We start from the raw sequence: 18,940 nt of genomic DNA on the forward strand, positions 1-18,940 counted from the left end.
AATATTTTCACGCGGATCGGAATCACGGCGTGCCCGTGGCACACTTTACCGTTTCGGCGAGTTTATTCCACGCTATGTCCTCTTTTTTGGAAATCAAAATATGGTCACCCTACCATATATATAACTCCAGATCAATGCGCGTGCCTTAGAACTCCCCTGCATCTCTTATATACTTCCGTATATGACACCCACCGTATGTATATTTCTCTCCCTCCCACCCACCCCCTCCTAATGTACAGTCTCCTCCCCATCATATGTATACTCTCTGTCAGGATCTATGGGTAACAACTGTATATTTGCATATCATATATATCACAAATGTAACAGTATACCTGTATGTCATGTATGTCCCTATGCCATAAATGGCATGATGTCATGTATGTTGTCATAAATGTCACTATGAATTTAAAATGGGGTACCCTGATGTAAACAAGACGAAAGTCTTTCTCTGGTCTGCATCCCCTTAACAATTGTATGTATTGAGCCGTACTGTATTGTACCCATTCTGCAATCTGTTAAATAAAGTTTTCATTCATTCATTCATTCATTCATTCATTCATTCATTCATTCATTCATTCATTCATTCATTCATCATTCATTCATTCATTCATTCATTCGGATAAAGACTACACGCAGTGTTGGGAAAGTTCACTTTCTACATGAACTAGTTCAGTTCACAGTTCACAATTTTTAAAATGAACTAGTTCAGTTCATAGTTCATAATTCAAAAATGTTAACTAAAGTTCATGGTTTCAAAAAAGAACTAATTTATAGTTTATAGTTCTTTAAAAAAAAATGTATAGTTATTTTTCCAATACGTTGCTGGCTGCGTGCTATTATTTGTAAAAATTATTGAACCACAGACAGCAATCGGAATACTGGCATTTGCATTTTTCATTTGTCATATATGTCCTGATGAATTGAAAATGGGGGATCCTGATGTAAACAAGACGAAAGTCTTTCTCTGGTCTGCATCCTCTTAACAATTGTCTGTTAATAAAGTTTTCATCAATCAATCAATGCATTTCCATAACGCTTTGCTGTCGCCCATTCAGTCCACACTAGTAGCAGCTGCAGCTTTCATCTCTACAGTATATTTTCAAAAACATGAGGAAAAACGTTGCTTGAATTGTCTTTATTATGAAAACAAAAACAGGTCGTTTGCTTATTCTCAATGTGCCGTTTAAACTTTAAGGTTTGCTGTCGATATACGGACTTGCTTCTTCAAACCGGGTGGACAAAGTTTACAGACAAACGTTACATTTTTTCCGTCTGAGTCAGTACTGACTTTAACGTTAAACTCTTTTAAATGCTCATACGCCGACGTCGTAGAGTCTGACTCTGAGCGAGTGCTGCTCTCGACCTGCTGCTGTAGCTCTCGGCTTCTGCTCGCAGATTCCGCGGTTCCACTGTTGTTGTGAGGAGGAGTCTGATGACGTAGCCAGGGGGTGACAGGCGCGTTGCCAGATCGGGTGGTTTTCCGCATACTTTTGTAGCCTGAAATGCATATGAAATCTGGCACACCTTTGAACGCCGTTATAATAGTGCTGAGAATGAACGCACGTTTGAACGCCGTTATACAGCGCTGATAATGAACGCGTTCTCAATAACGTTCATTTAGCGGATAATCAGTACGTTCAGTTCACGTTCGCCCAAAATACGAACGCGTTCATGAACGATCGTTCATTGAACGCGTTCAGGTACATCACTGACTACACGTCACGTAACATATTTTAAAGGATACAAACAACACGTAGTAAATATATCATCATGCAATATAAACATTTTCAAAATGAATTACGAAAAGTTAACGAATCACGGCGTGCCCGTGGCACACTTTACCGTTTCGGCGAGTTTATTCCACGCTATGTCCTCTTTTTTGGAAATCAAAATATGGTCACCCTACCATATATATAACTCCAGATCAATGCGCGTGCCTTAGAACTCCCCTGCATCTCTTATATACTTCCGTATATGACACCCACCGTATGTATATTTCTCTCCCTCCCACCCACCCCCTCCTAATGTACAGTCTCCTCCCCATCATATGTATACTCTCTGTCAGGATCTATGGGTAACAACTGTATATTTGCATATCATATATATCACAAATGTAACAGTATACCTGTATGTCATGTATGTCCCTATGCCATAAATGGCATGATGTCATGTATGTTGTCATAAATGTCACTATGAATTTAAAATGGGGTACCCTGATGTAAACAAGACGAAAGTCTTTCTCTGGTCTGCATCCCCTTAACAATTGTATGTATTGAGTCGTACTGTATTGTACCCATTCTGCAATCTGTTAAATAAAGTTTTCATTCATTCATTCATTCATTCATTCATTCATTCATTCATTCATTCATTCATTCATTCATTCATTCATTCATTCATTCATTCATCATTCATTCATTCATTCATTCATTCATTCATTCGGATAAAGACTACACGTCACGTAACATATTTTAAAGGATACAAACAACACGTAGTAAATATATCATCATGCAATATAAACATTTTCAAAATGAATTACGAAAAGTTAACGAATACAAATACATAAAGAAAAGAAAATATGGGGGAGGAAGTTGTAATAATGTAACGGTGTCTCTCTCTCTCTCTCTGCCCCCCCCCCCCCCCCTCCCCCGCCCCGCCCGCCCACCACAGAAGAAGACGACACCAAACATCGTCAGTGCGCATTTAGAATAAAGTCCTCGGTCAGAGACTCATTATTTTCTACGACATGAAAAATAACTCCAACATCCCCGCTTTTCTGACCAAACTCTGGACGCTTGTCGAGGATGCAGATACAAATGAATTCATTTGCTGGAGTCAGGTAACTACTGTACGGAACGTTACGACAAATAAAACTGCCCGGCCGCGTTAGTAAGCAGCGTGCCAGTTACTGGCGTTATTACTAGTCGGCTAATCAAGTTAGCTTAGCTGGCTGACTAAAGTTCGACACACGCTGATACACACCTTATAGATACAGAGCTAGTTAGCAGCATAGCCACTCAGCCAGCCATGCATGCTAACGCCACTATCAACGTTAGTTTTAGCTAACACGTTAGGGCTATACACACGAGCTAGTTAGCCATTTGTGCTCATTGTTTACATACCCCACCCCACCTACCCAACCTTCTCCAATGTACAGTTTCTACGTCAAATGTATACACTCTTTTCTGGACACTTTTTGTATCACAAACAGTACTGCAAATCTGGTATGTCATAAATGTATAGATGTAGCAGTACTGGTCTGTATCTGTATGTCATGTGTGTCATATATGTTATGATGAATTGAAAATGGGGGACCCTGATGTAAACAAGACGAAAGTATTTCTCTGGTCTGCATCCCCTTAACAGTTGTATGTATTGAGTTGTACTGTACCCATTCTGCAATCTGTTAATAAAGTTTTCAATCAATCAATCGAAACTGCTTGCTGCTAAACGCCATGTATCTGTGTCACTTTGTGAAGCGATAAACAGTATAATCTTACCCGAATGAAGGCAAAACAACTCAAATGAACCACTGCCTCCTAATAATTTATTTCCTATAAAATTTGACCGATTGGTTTTGTGAGGAGTTACTCAAACCAACGTAGTTCTAATATACTTCATTATGGCAATAGTCCATATTTAGTGAGCTTGGAATCTAATTCTGTGCTAGTTCACTCCCCATGGCCCTTCGCCCCCTCTTGGAATCCCTGGCCTATTCCAACAAGATGTCTTTTCACTTCAACAAAGTGTCAATGCCCAAACCATGAATACTGTAGCTCCAGTTGATCCCAATGTACCCTACATCCCTAACAGAGTTGCACCTCCGCGTTCGGTTTGCGCCATCTGATTGGCCACTGATGTTTTTTTTCAGCGCCAATCGCGTTACTCCTAACAATCGCGCCAGCAGGCTGTTACCTTAACCAACTAACCTTAACCCTAACCTTAACCAACTAACCCTAACCTTTGGCGACCAGAGTCCCGCGGCGATTTATAGTCCAGAGGACCAAGCTTTGTCAACAAACCGATGTACTTTCTAACAGCTATATATATACTTTATAGTATTGCTATCTGTCCATTCTCATTGTCACTTGAGTGCATAAACCGTGCCTTCATAATGGCTTAAAGAAAATAAAAATCCATCGGTTGGTTGTCATTTTATAGCGCCGTGAATATAAGGTTTATCGCAGTTTTCGCCTCGTCTTTTTTCTGGGGAGCTAGATATGAGGCTAAAGGCTAGTCACGTTATATCAAACGCCATTTCTGTTGTATATATACAAATGAAATCAAACAAACTGCGTAGCATCTGGACTATTACAGAGCATCTATGGATGAAATGGGGCGGCGGGGGACGCCGATCAGTATTATTGATTAGCAATACAGTGTGCGTTCAAGTAGCCATTTTCACTGATCGATCACTTGCGTGTTACAACAATGTCCAATCCAGTCCTCAACGGGCGGAATCGAAACACGAGTTAACTCGTGCTTGGGCGGCAAAGTGTTAACCAACTTCGAAAGAGAGCGACTTCGAAAGAGTCACCAAGCTTAACCAGTTTGTTAGGAGTAACGCGATTGGCGCTGAAAAAAACGTCAGTGGCCAATCAGATTGCGCAAACTGAACGCGGAAGTGCAACTCCGTTAGGGAAAATATACACGCGTTGGGGCAGGAAGTGTGACAGAATCTGGTCACCTCTGACCCCAAAGTTCAAGGTTTGGTTGCCGGTGCAGAACTGTGACAAGCGTTCTAAAGTGTGTCGCTTGATCAATAGAATCCTGGTCCCAGCGCTGCCATGGTGATGTCCTGGGGGTGCTAAATATCCTGATTGTTGTCAAGGAAACATGGTCAACAACTAGACCCCCCCCCCCCCTCCAAACTAAAAACCTGTATCTGATCCAAATAATATGACCCATTAATCTATGTAGGCCTACCTGGACGCGTCTATGCTTTTACCAACACGTTCGTGTTTCCGGGTTCCCGTTTTGCGCTCTGATTGGCCACTGACCTATGCTAGTACGCCCCCCTCGCTATGAGCGTAGCAGGACGCTGAAATGCAAATGCGTATCACAGTACTGCCTCCAGGAACAGCTGTTTCCGTGTGACTTTATGTGCGGGCTTGCTCTGAGGGAAGGAGGCCATTCATATTAATTTCTACATTTTATACATAATATCCCAGCGTTTCAAGCAGCTCATTAGAAGAAGAAAATTGACGCATATTGGTCAGGAAATGGCGAAACGCTAACGTTATAAAATACCCTGACATTGGGTAGAAATGTAGCGGGGTTAGGGTGACCTATTGACGGGTCTGGGAGAGAGATGCTGGGGGGGGGGGGGGGGTCCCTCGCGCTGACGCTGCCCGCCTCGAGAGGTGCACACAAGCGGCCGCGCGTCTCACATCACCAGCCACACCTGAACGAATATATCCCCCCCAAATCGGCAGCCCCTCTCGGCTAGAGACATTTGCCCTATATTGTGCCATGCAGTGCATGTGTGCACTACCTACTATCTGTTGATACAATTATATAGAAAACGATATATTGTATATAATATATTTTAGGCAGTTTCGTGGCATGAATTGCATTTAGCTGTAGACCGCAGCAGCTGGTGATAGAAATTTTAGGCAGTGTCGTGGCATGAATTTCATTTAGCTGTAGACCGCAGCAGCTGGTGATAGAAATATAGGCTACGCTGCCGGAGACCAATCGAAGATATCCCCCAATGTGTGTATGCCTTTCAAATGTTAAATGATTAAATGATACACACTGAAATCTACGCTCTCTCATCCTGCTTTCTGCAACTCCTATACTTCCTGAGTAACTTGCCCAACACTGCTTAATGGTTGTTTAAATATTTTACTTGGGGGGGGCGTATAATCCACAGGGCACATTTACACACACTGTGACATAATATGAGAGTCCACATTCCAGTTCTACTTTTGTTTTGATGTGAAAAGGGATGCTGCACTTGGCACTGACTGAGAAAGTAAACATTACAGTTCTACTTTATAAAATGCTAATTGTAAATATGTTTAAGTCCACTCCACATTACAGTTCTACTTTTGTTTTGATGTGAAAAGTGATGCTGCATAAGGCGACTGCTGAGCGCATCGTTTCTTGACTCTCAGCTGAGTGTTGTCAAGCTACAATATTATAAAATACAATATTATAAAATCCTGTCAGGAAGCGTGCCTCAAAGCATGAATGAACCGGCATTTACCGGCATTTCTAAGCACTTTAAACTAGGGATGCCCCGATCGATCGGCCACCGATCGTTATCGGCCGATATTCAGTATAAATATGCGATCGGTGATCGGTGATAATGTTTTATTTTCACCGATCGTCAAACCCGATCGCTGTCGCTGAGTTCTGTCTCAGACACCGGTGGTGCGGCGTCTGCTCTCGTGTCCAGCCCCTCCCGCACGCATGTAAACACAGGTCTAGTCTAGTGAGACACGGGAGGACGGCGTGTCGGCTAGCTGTTGTTAGCTTAGCTACCGTTACAAAATGACCCAGTCAACTATTCACTTTTAGTTTAATACATGATGAGGCATTGTCTAACCGAACGGTATCTAGCCGGCCAGCTACCGATAGCTCCTGACATCAACAAACGCTCTAGCAAGTATAGTAGGTAGGTCAGGGTTTCCGTTAGAAAAAATTGTTGCCGGTCTCCGTGACCTGCAAGATTTCAACTACCGGACAAATGAGATTAATTCCGGTCATAGTTTATTGAGCTTTAAAACAATTGATAGGCAGCCAGGCTATATAAAGAATGTCATCCTCAAGGCATGTAGATTTATAATATTATTACTTAAAACTAGGCTACTTTTGCGTATACAGTCATTAATATATTCCAAATAAAATAAGTCCCTCGATACTCCGTCTCCGTGCTGCTGCTGACTTGAAATAAAATAGACCGCGTATGTGGCAGTCGGTCCGACATTAAACAGCAGTCTGTTATAATCACATTTTTATGAGCTAACGAATTCCGTTATATTGGACATTTGTATTAATTATATCAAGCGAAGAACTGAGAAAGCAGAGAGACTGCAACATTATCGTGGTTTGCGTGACTACTCTCTCCACCTCAATGTCACGCGGTCGAAAAGGGCGCTTGTCTATTGGACAGTGGAAATGTGTGTGTGGCTGCGATCCTGTGTGTGCGCGCGCGCGTGTGTGTGTGTCTGTGTGTGTACTGCGGAGCCCAGATCAGCGGAGCCGAGTTTTGACATGGCATTGATCCATTGTTCTATTGAAGCACATTACCAACATCCTCTCGCTAAACAACTTGTAGACCTGACCACGGTGTTTTTATGAGTGCCCACAAGTAGCCGTTTTAATAATATAATAAGCCGCGCGCCTCGGTAATAATAATAAGCCGCGTTTTTTCTTCCTTCTTCCCAAGATGCACAGACATAGATAGATAGATAGATAGAGAGATAGATAGATAGATAGATAGAGAGATTAGATGCAGTGTGCTTGTTTTGCAGTGAGTGCTGCGAGCAGTGGTAATAATAATCACTTCCTATATTTGGTTCGCGTTTGGTCCGATGAAGCGAACCGAGACCTACGTTTTTAAAGCTCTCGCTGACAACGTCGTTGTCATTATTAGAAGCAACGAGGAAACAAATGTAATGATCGTTTCGTTCATCGCATAGGCTATTTAATTTTAGCCTATTTTAATACAATTCAAATAATCAAATTGTGCTTAGACTCAGGGAATTATTTTCACCGGACATTAAGACCGGAGAAATTAAATATGTCGGACTTCAAGAGATTTTGCCGGACAAATACCGGTAATTACCGGCTAACGGAAACGCTGAGGTAGGTATGATACCTGTTAGCTGTTAGCTGTTAGCTCACGTTAGCGCAAGTTAGTTCACTGTTAAAAACGAAATGTCCCATTGAACTAAATAATTCACTGAGGCGTTGTATTAACGTTATATATCCGGCTAGCAGTAGCTACAGATAGCTCCTGATATCAATGTCTTATAACACTGATTCGATGCGTATTCGAGCTGAGGGCTTGCTGAGCACAGTTAAGTAACGTTATACCAATAGGGTCCAGGTGCAGCGCCGGAGAATCCTGGCCGTAGCTCGAGGCTACTCAGTATAGGTCCAGCTGCAGCTCCGGAGAATCCTGGCTGTAGCTGGAGGCTACTAGAGTACACACAGACAGTGGAGCTTGTTGCGTGGTGGCGATGTCTCGCAGATAATACAAGTACAAGTCTAATTATATAATATATATATTTTATTAAAAAAAAATTATATAAAATAAAATTTAATTTCTTTTAATCAAAAACGATCGGTATCGGTATCGGCCGATATGGCTCACGACGATCGGTGATCGGTATCGGTGGCAAAAAACATGATCGGGGCATCCCTACTTTAAACGCTAACTTTAGCGCACATATAAAGTCACGCTTATTATGATGAATTGAAAATGGGGGACCCTGATGTAAACAAGACGAAAGTCTTTCTCTGGTCTGCATCCCCTTAACAATTGTATGTATTGAGCTGTACTGTACGCACACTGTACTGTACGCGTGTAGCACGCGGAAACAGCTGTTTGTGCGTCACTCATAGTTAGGGATGCACCGATATGAAAATTGGCCACCGATACCGATACCGATTGTTCAACTAACACTATCGGCCGATACCGATACCGATACCGATATTTGTATATAAGTATTTGTAAAAAAAAAAAAAAAAAAAAAAAAAAAAAATTTTTTATGAAACTACTGTATATTTGTATGTGTATGTTTGTATTTGTAGGCCTCTTTACTTACTTAAAAAAAGGAAACATCAAGAAATATGTTTATGGTATCACTATCTCTCTCCCAGTATCGTCTGGCGGCCTGCAGATGGATACTATTTTCTCAACCAGAGCTTTCAACCAATGCAATGGAACCATTTTGATTGACAGTCGATTCGGCCAATTACGCCACACCGCTAGCACCCACCTCCTGCTGTTCTTACCACCAATCGGCAAGCGTTTATTCATTTTCTACTTCGGGGGCATGTCGCCATTGATCTGCTTGCGAGAACTCAGAATGCGAGTCAAACTCAGAACCACAACAAGCTAATACGTTAGCTGCCCGGCAGTGCCCGCCGACCAGCGCGCTCCACAGGATGGCCAAACGAGACGCAATGATTTTACTGCAACAAATGTTATAATAAAACAAAGCCTTTCTATACATTTGTCTGGTTGAAAACTTTATTAACAGATTGCAGAATGGGTAGTTTGGTACGGAATGAGCAACGGAGCTATGAACGGAATAATGCCTTGCTTACTTGCTGTGTTCGGGTAAATAATATGCTGATGTTATATTGAACGTGTAACACTAACTATATAACGTTATTAACTAACTAGCTACCGTACCGGGAGCTCACGTTGATGCCTGGATGGTGCTAACTAACTAGCTACCGTACCGGGAGCTCACGTTGATGCCTGGATGGTGCTAACTAACTAGCTACCGTACCGGGAGCTCACGTTGATGCCTGGATGGTGCTAACTAACTAGCTACCGTACCGGGAGCTCACATTGATGCCTGGATGGTGCTAACTAGCTACCGTACCGGGAGCTCACGTTGATGCCTGGATGGTGCTAACTAACTAGCTACCGTACCGGGAGCTCACATTGATGCTTGGATGGTGCTAACTCACTAGCTACCGTACCGGGAGCTCATGTTGATGCCTGGATGGTGCTAACTAACTAGTAGTGGGTAGTTGGGTACGGAATGAGCAACGGAATGGAACTGAGCTATGAACGGACTCGGAGTAATGCCTTGCTGCTATGGGTAATAATAATATGCTGATGTTATTGTCCGTGTAACACTAACTATATGACGTTAATGCCACAAAACGAATGCCTTGTTAATCATAAGTAGTAACTGTGATGCAGTAGCTTGTGTGTGTGTGTGTGGGGGACGGCGGGCTTGTTTGTATGTGTATGTTTGTATTTGTAGGCCTCTTTACTTACTTAAAAAAAGGAAACATCAAGAAATATGTTTATGGTATCACTATCTCTCTCCCAGTATCGTCTGGCGGCCTGCAGAGGGATACTATTTTCTCAACCAGAGCTTTCAACCAATGCAATGGAACCATTCTGGCGGCCTGCAGCGGGATACTATTCTCTCAACCAGAGCTTTCAACCAATGCAATGGAACCATTTTGATTGACAGTCGATTCGGCCAATTACGCCACACCGCTAGCACCCACCTCCTGCTGTTCTTACCACCAATCGGCAAGCGTTTATTCATTTTCTACTTTCGGGCATGCCGCCATTGATCTGCTTGCGACTAACTCGAGAGCACATCACAACAAACTTAACGTAGCTAATACCTTAGCTGCCCGGCCCGCCGACCAGCGCTCCACAGCATGACCAAATGAGACATAATGATTTTACTGCAACAAATGTTATAATAAAACAAAGTAGGGATGCCCCGATCACGTTTTTTGCCACCGATACCGATCACCGATCGTCGTGAGCCATATCGGCCGATACCGATCCGATACCGATTGTTTTTGATTAAAAAGAAATTAAAAATTATTTTATATAAAACGTTTTTTTTTTTTTTTTTTTTTTATAAAATATATATATTATATAATTAGACTTGTACTTGTATTATCTGCGACTGCGAGACATCGCCACCACGCAACAAGTCAAAATGCTCACTATCTGCAAACAGCTCCACTGTCTGTGTGTACTCTAGTAGCCCAGCTCCAAAAAGGATTCTCCTGTGCTGCAGCGGGACCCCATTGGTAACGTTAAGTGCTTTGGTCATTTCACATTCAGCAAGCCCTCAGCTCGAATATGCATTAAATCAATGTTATAAGACATTGATATCAAGAGCTATCTGTAGCTACTGCTAGCCGGCTAGATGACGTTAAGACAGAACTTTAGTTCAATGGGACATTTCGTTTTGAACAGTAAACGAACGTCAGCTAACGCAAGCTAACTGAGGTATGAACATGAACTACTAGACTTTCTGGATCATTTGTTGATATCAGGAGCTATCGGTAGCTAGCCGGCTAAATACCGTTAGACAATGCCTACTAAACGTGAATAGTTGACTGGGTAATTTTGTTTAAACAGTAACGATAGCTAGGTAGCTAACGTTAGCGCAGGTCGAATGCAGTGCACTACAGACTCGAGCAGAGGAGCCGCACCTCTTTGTTTACAAACTCTACACGGGGGCGGGCGGGGCTAGGGAGGAGGAGCAGCGGCAGTTTGCAGGTTGTGTGTGTCTGAGACAGACAGCGAGTGAGAGCTTCGCTTGATCGGTTTCCGCTATCGGCGAATATGACTAATTATCGGAATTCACAGATTGCATATTTATACTGAGTATCGGCCGATAACGATCGGTGGCCGATCGATCGGGGCATCCCTAAAACAAAGCCTTTCTATACATTTGTCTGGTTGAAAACTTTATTAACAGATTGCAGAATGGGTAGTTTGGTACGGAATGAGCAACGGAATGGAACTGGCCTTGCTTACTTGCTGTGTTCGGATATATAATATGCTGATGTTATATTGAACGTGTAACACTAACTATATAACGTTATTAACTAACTAGCTACCGTACCGGGAGCTCACGTTGATGCCTGGATGGTGCTAACTAACTAGCTACCGTACCGGGAGCTCACGTTGATGCCTGGATGGTGCTAACTAACTAGCTACCGTACCGGGAGCTCACGTTGATGCCTGGATGGTGCTAACTAACTAGCTACCGTACCGGGAGCTCACGTTGATTCCTGGATGGTGCTAACTAACTAGCTACCGTACCGGGAGCTCACGTTGATGCCTGGATGGTGCTAACTAACTAGTAGTGGGTAGTTGGGTACGGAATGAGCAACGGAATGGAACTGAGCTATGAACGGACTCGGAGTAATGCCTTGCTGCTATGGGTAATAATAATATGCTGATCATGTTATTGTCCGTGTAACACTAACTATTAGGCTTGGGCGGTATGACGGTATTGCGGTATACCAGGGTATTTAGAAATCCCGACGGTATTGAAAACCAATACCGTCAAAATCACAGATCCGTTTCAGTTTATATTACAGTGAAACGGAGTTTTAACAGTGGTTGGTTGTAGTGCACTGCACACTAGGGGTGGACGGTATAAACGGTATACGGTATAAACGGTATTAATTTGCTCTACGGTATGGATTTTGACTATACCGTTTAACCGGTAGAGCAGCTCTAAAATAGCAATGACGTCATGTAACCACAGCGTGACTATTTCAATCGCATTTGCCCCTAAAAATAGATAGAATTAGTCATAGATAATAGATATGTGCAAACTGGAAAAAGTTATTTAGGAGGCTTCGCGCAGTGGGCGTGTCAACACGCAATTGTCATTTCATAATAAACGCATATCACCGCGGCGCACAGCAAGTTTCAATTTCAGTTCCTGGCATTTTTAACCAGTGGAGAAAGGTAAGATATTTCCCTATCGTTTTTCTTATATGAATTATTCTACGTTAATAAAACATACCTGGTGATCAACTACAGTTTGCTGTAAACATTACGATATGTGTGTAGTGTTATGATAATGACGGCAGCAGCGGGAGCCGGGAGGACGGCGTGCAGCAGTGGATTTGCGAATAGCATGCAGCTGCAGAGCCGCAGAGCCAGGGGCTCTTTCAGGTCTGGTCACAGGCCCGTCAAACAGCGCCCCCCCACCCAACGGCTGAATTGCCAATGGCTGAAATGAATGACCTGAAAGAGCCCCTGGCTCTGCGGCTCTGCAGCTACATATGCTTCTAGCAAAATCCAGCCCCGCTGTTTGCAATGGGAGCAGGAGTCTCGACTCGGGACTTATTTTATATGGAATATAATGACTTTATACGCAAAAGCAGCCTAGTTTTAAGTTAAAATATTATAAATCTACATGCCTTGAGGATGTCATTCTTTATATAGCCTGCCTATCAGGCAAAAAAATTATTCTAACAGAAACACTGATACCGTGATATATACCGTTACCGTCTATGCTTCAAATTATACCGTGATATAAATTTTAGACCATACCGTCCACCCCTACTGCACACACGCGCCAGCAGAGGGCGAGACCAGTCCTCACTAGTGGAGCGAGCCGCAGAGCTGGTTGTCTACACACAGGAGGAGGAGGGGAAACCCCGCTTCACTGGAAATTAAATGAGAGCCGAGACACGCTTACCGTTGCTGCGGGCTAACTGGCTGTTCTGAGAGCTAACTGTTGTGTATGTGTATCACAACGGTGGTCACGCTTTACGGTAATGTTGCGACAGTGCTGTGAAATACCGTAAAGCGGTGTGGTAACGAGAGTGTGTGTTGTTGTGGACTGGTGGAGCAAGCAAATAAACGGTAAAACGTTACGTCGCAGTCCGGTGCGTTTTTGAATACACAATACTAACGTTACTAGTACTAGGGTGCTGCGGGGCTCCTGGCTACCATTCTGAGAGTTTACGTTAGTAGTACTAGGATGCTGCGGGCTTCTGGCTAGTGGCTACCATTCTGAGAGCTAATGATAGTAGCACTCGGATGCTGCGGGCTAACTGGCCATCTCCACGATTTGTTTACTTGGTAACACGGGTTGCCCCCCCCCCCCCCCCGCTGATGAAAATGAAAGTCATACCGTCATATACCGTACACCGGGGTATTAGGTCATCAAGGTATAACGGTATGAAAAAAATTATACCGCCCAGGCCTACTAACTATATAACGTTAATGCCACGAAACGAATGCCTTGTTAATCATAAGTAGTTACTTTGATGCAGTAGCTTGTGTGTGTGTGGGGGACGGCGGGCGTTGTGCAGGTAGGTCGCGAGTGAACTTTTTTTTTTTGCCTTTTGACGCTACACAAATTGATGGGTTATTTATCGGCGACTGCTATCGGCACATTTGAGCTTATCGGCCGATAGCAGTTAACAAGGCACTTATCGGCCGATACCGATACCCGACCGATATATCGGTGCACCCCTAGTATCTCCCAGTGCTTAACTTAGTGTCATCTCCCAGTGCTTAATTTAGTGTAATCTCCCAGTGCTTAACTTAGTGTCATCTCCCAGTGCTTAACTTAGTGTCATCTCCCAGTGTTTAACTTAATGGTATCTCCCAGTGCTTAACTTAGTGTCATCTCCCAGTGCTTAACTTAGTGTCATCTGAACTGAATGGTATCTCCCAGTGCTTAACTTAGTGTCATCTACCAGTGCTTAACTTAGTGTCAGCTTCCAGTGCTTAACGTAGTGTCATCTCCCAGTGCTTAACTTAGTGTCATCTCCCAGTGCTTAACTTAGTGTCATCTCCCAGTGCTGAACTGAATGGTATCTCCCAGTGCTTAACTTAGTGTCATCTACCAGTGCTTAACTTAGTGTCATCTTCCAGTGCTTAACTTAGTGTTGTCTCCCAGTGCTTAACTTAATGTCATCTCCCAGTGCTTAACTTAGTGTCATCTCCCAGTGTTTAACTTAGTGTCATCTCCCAGTGCTTAACTTAGTGTCATCTACCAGTGCTGAACTGAATTGTATCTACCAGTGCTTAACTTAGTGTCATCTACCAGTGCTTACCTTAGTGTAATCTCCCAGTGCTGAACTGAATGGTATCTCCCAGTGCTTAACTTAGTGTCATATCCCAGTGCTGAACTTAATGGTATATCTCAGTGCTTAACTTAGTGTCGTCTACCAGTGCTGAACTTAGTATCATCTCCCAGTGTTTAACTTAGTGTCATCTCCCAGTGTTTAACTTAGTGTCATCTAGAGCTGCCGCGGTATCGGTATTACCGCGGTATCGCTGTTACATCATGCCCACCGCAGCGTTGGGCTGAATACCGGCATCACCGCTGTTTTTTATTATATTATTATTATTATTACGCTCTCGTTGGGCTTGCGGCTCTGCAGATATACCCTACTTCTCTGTCGAGATTCCAAGCGACCCTATTGGGTACCAGAAAAGTCACATGAAACACTGCAGACCACTGATTGGTCAGAAGAGATACGCGTCACATGCTTGGAGCATCTTGCAGTGCTTTTACTTCCTGAATCTCAGCCATCACAACACGGCTAATAGTACGTTAGCTCCCACCGGAGAACGGAGTGGATTACCGACGCCGTCGCTCCTCAGGGAACGAGGCATAATGATTTTACTGCAACGAAATGTTATAATAAAAGCCCTTCGTTCTATACACTTGTCTGATTGAAAACTTTATTAACAGACCGCAGAATGGGTACAACTCGGCACGCTCTGAGCAAAGAAAGGAACTTAGATATTAATTGAGTAACGCTTGCCTTGCTATGTGGTCCGGTAAATACGAACGTGTAACTATACTAACGTTAATGCCACAAATCGAATGCCTTTGTAATCATAAGTAGTAACGTTATAATAAGAAGAAGAAGAAAGGGTCGGGGGGGTAACCGGCGGGCGCGACACCGAGGGGAGACTTCGAATCCGTGTTTCACTTTTAATAACGAATGCGTGCATGCCGAATCCCAAACAATATTCATGCTGCAAAGTCATCCTCTAAAGATAGACATTTAGACTAGAGGCAGGCTATATGCTATATAAAGAGTAGACTACAAAAAAAATGCATTCAAACTTTTTTTTGTGTGTGTGTGCGGTTATTACCGCGGCGGTAGGAAATATTTTGCAAATGTGTGCGGTAAGGAAAACATCAATACCGCGGCAGCTCTAGTGTCATCTCCCAGTGCTTAACTTAGTATCATCTCCCAGTGTTTAACTTAGTGTCATCTCCCAGTGATAAACTGAATGGTATCTCCCAGTGCTTAACTTAGTGTCATCTACCAGTGCTTAACTTAGTGTCATCTACCAGTGCTGAACTGAATTGTATCTACCAGTGCTTAACTTAGTGTCATATCCCAGTGCTGAACTTAATGGTATATCTCAGTGCTTAACTTAATGTCGTCTCCCAGTGCTGAACTTAATGGTATATCTCAGTGCTTAACTTAGTGTCGTCTACCAGTGCTGAACTTAATGGTATATCCCAGTGCTTAACTTAGTGTCGTCTCCCAGTGCTTAACTTAATGTCGTCTCCCAGTGCTGAACTTCTTACAGGAGAACATTGGAGCCATTACCCACCCTCTTATAATTCAACAAAACATAGAAACTTTCAGTATCGGCCTGAAACCCAAGTAGTAGGGCTGCTAGATTAATCGAATTTCGATTTTGGCTTCCCACGATCATGAAAACAAGATAATCCTCAAGAAAACATTATTGTGCTCAGGGAGCGAAATTAACTTTTTGACTCACCGGCCAGTGGCGGGTAGATGGGAAGAATCTACCCGCCAAGCATATTTCTTACCTGCCAAATTATTTTTGATTAAATAAAATATATATTATATAATCATACTTGTAGTTGTATTATCTGCGAGACATCGCCACCACGCAATAAGTCAAAATGCTCGCTATCTGCAAACAGCTCCACTGTCTGTGTGTATACTTGAGTAGCCTCCAGCTCCAGCAAGGATTCTTCGGCCCTGCAGCCAGACCCTATATTCAGCTAGACCCTACATTCAGCATGCAAGGATTCTCCGGCGATGCAGCTGGACCCTATTGCCAATAGTATTGGTATAACGTTACGGTTCTTTTGTCAAATCACATTCAACATGCCCTCAGCTAGAATACGCATTCAATCAATGTTATAAGACATTGATATCAGGAGCTATCTGTAGCTACTGCTAGCCCGGTAGATAACGTTAAGACAATTTAGTTTACTGGGACAGACAGATCTAACGTGAGCTAGCTAACGTGCTAGCTAACGAGGGAACGGAGGTATTATGCACTCGAGTCGACTATTGCTGGAGCATTTGTTGATATCAGCAGCTATCAGTAGCTAGCCAGCTAGATACCGTTAGACAATGCCTCGTCATGTATTAAACTAAAAGTGAATAGTTGACTGGGTCATTGTTTAAACAGTAACGGTAGCTCATGGAGGTCCGCTCTTCTAGACTAGAGCAGACTGCCTGTGTTGACACGAGCACTGCGAGCAGAAGCCCTTAGCCAATAGTATCCCGCTGCAGGGCTGGGCGGATATGAGTCGTTGCCACGTTTTCTTTCAAAAGTATCATACGAACCTAATTGTTGCTAACTGCCGGAGCCATCGATATTATGACTGGAGATGCGCTTGGGGCGGAAATGAGACCCGCACAGATTTTCAAAATAAGTATCGTTATGAACTTGATTGATTACACGCCACACGGCGGGCAGCCCTCTAAGTGTCAAGCGCCAAAGGTAAAAACTGAGCGCCCCTGGCGGGCGGCGGGCTTTAGTTTCGGTCCCTGATTGTGCTGCATGTTGTGTTGCTCTCATTTTGTCTTGTGTTTTAAATGTAACACACCCGCCCTTCACAGCGGTGCTCTCCGCCCCTCCTCTCAAGCCCACGCGGTAGTTTCGGCTCGTGTTGAGAGGGAGGAGGCGAGTTTCTCCAGTTATTTTGAAACATCTTTGGGCAACTTTTTATATGGTGAGAGCCACTAAATTTCCACACTCAATCTGGGGGGCCGTATTGTTTATTGGCAGTCCCGCCAGTAGTACCCCATCACTCAAATAGCCCATAATAGTCACAGATGTGATAAATAAGGCATATAAACTATTATAATTTGTTGTAACTTTGTTTTTATTCCATTTCAAACGCATTTAGTAATGCTTAATTTCAACTTTATGAATTTATAAATACAGCTGAATTTGAAAGTGCTGTGTAACCCAAATATATACAAAAAGGACAAATTATAATTAAGGCTTCTATTAAAATAAATGTATGAATTTAAAGCCCACTGCTCAACATTCCTGCTGCATTTCACTACAACATTAAATCAAAAGTGCAATAATAAATGATTTTGTTAAATGTATAAACTTTTATCCTGCTACTAAACAAAACATTCCTGAGTGCTTCATATCCATAACATGCATTTCAGTGTTATCTGAACACTACAAAAGTAAACAAGTAGCCAAGTGCAATACTCATCAGAATAATGAATTCCTTTTTGTGCAATTCTACATGCCTCCCATTGACCCTTTATCAAAGTGGCATGACATTCACCCTCCCCCACAGTGGGTCAATAATGGTTGTCTTTAATGAGACACTTGTGGTCTCTCCTGTTGGCGCACAATAGAAGGAATGTCAACTTCAATGTTTGTGCATGCGATCTGCATCAGATGAAATAACGTTTCATTTTTGCGTGCACGCGCGTACACATCCGTGCGCGTACTTCTGCTCAGAAAAGTGCTGGGACGGCGTGGCACCGCGTGGCAGGACTACTGCACCCCTGATTATTAGTGACCCACAATAGATGGAAATTATGTTAGCGAACTTACCTGATGTATAATTCAGTGCAGCATTGGACACTCAACGCCACTCTGCCTTAGAAGCCCGGCGAATCCTGTGTGTTTTCCTTTCATTGCGGGTGCTCCATCGGTAACAACAGCGGACAGTTTATCAAACCCCCCATATTGCTGCACGGCACTTTCAACAGCGTTGAATATGTCCACACTAGGGCTGACCCCTATTAGTCGAATAGTCGACTAATCGATCGAAAGGAGCCATAGTCGACTATTTAAAAATTAAAATATTATAATTTTCTTTCTTTTTTTATCTTTTTTTTTTATATTGGCCTGGGGCCGCATGGAGCGTTGGTGAGGGCCGCATGCCCTCATTTAGTTTTACACACAAACACAAAAGCAAACTTAAAATAATCAAACAACTTGTGTTTACTTGAAAATTATTGGTGATAATTTGATTCATGGCGCTGAATCCCCTTTCACATTCTGCAGTGCTGCATGGAATGACTTTTGTGCATAAGTATTTTACTGTAGTGTAGTGGCTGGATAGAATAGGATGGAATAGACACAGAGCTCCCTGCCCCCTCCCCCTCAGGTTTGGTGTGAACGATGTCTGACTCAGGCAGAGCACCGTTCACACCAAACCTGTGAATGTGAATACCATGAAATGGGGCT

At 43.1% G+C, this 18,940-nt stretch overlaps 1 protein-coding gene across 2 annotated transcripts in view; it reads left to right on the forward strand.

Annotated features, from left to right (window-relative positions):
- Nucleotides 1-2,727: 2,727 nt before the first annotated feature.
- hsf2 (heat shock transcription factor 2) overlaps nucleotides 2,728-18,940 on the forward strand; it is a 58,059-nt gene continuing 41,846 nt past the window's right edge. For both annotated transcript variants that reach the window (XM_084314496.1, XM_084314497.1), the window contains exon 1: nucleotides 2,728-2,836. In XM_084314496.1, coding sequence (XP_084170622.1) covers nucleotides 2,744-2,836 — 93 coding nt within the window. In that variant the 5' untranslated portion in view covers nucleotides 2,728-2,743. The remainder of the gene's footprint in view (nucleotides 2,837-18,940) is intronic.

The sequence above is a fragment of the Notolepis coatsorum genome, assembly GCF_963971535.1.
Source record: "Notolepis coatsorum genome assembly, chromosome: 5".
Classification (NCBI taxonomy): Eukaryota; Metazoa; Chordata; class Actinopteri; order Aulopiformes; family Paralepididae; genus Notolepis; species Notolepis coatsorum.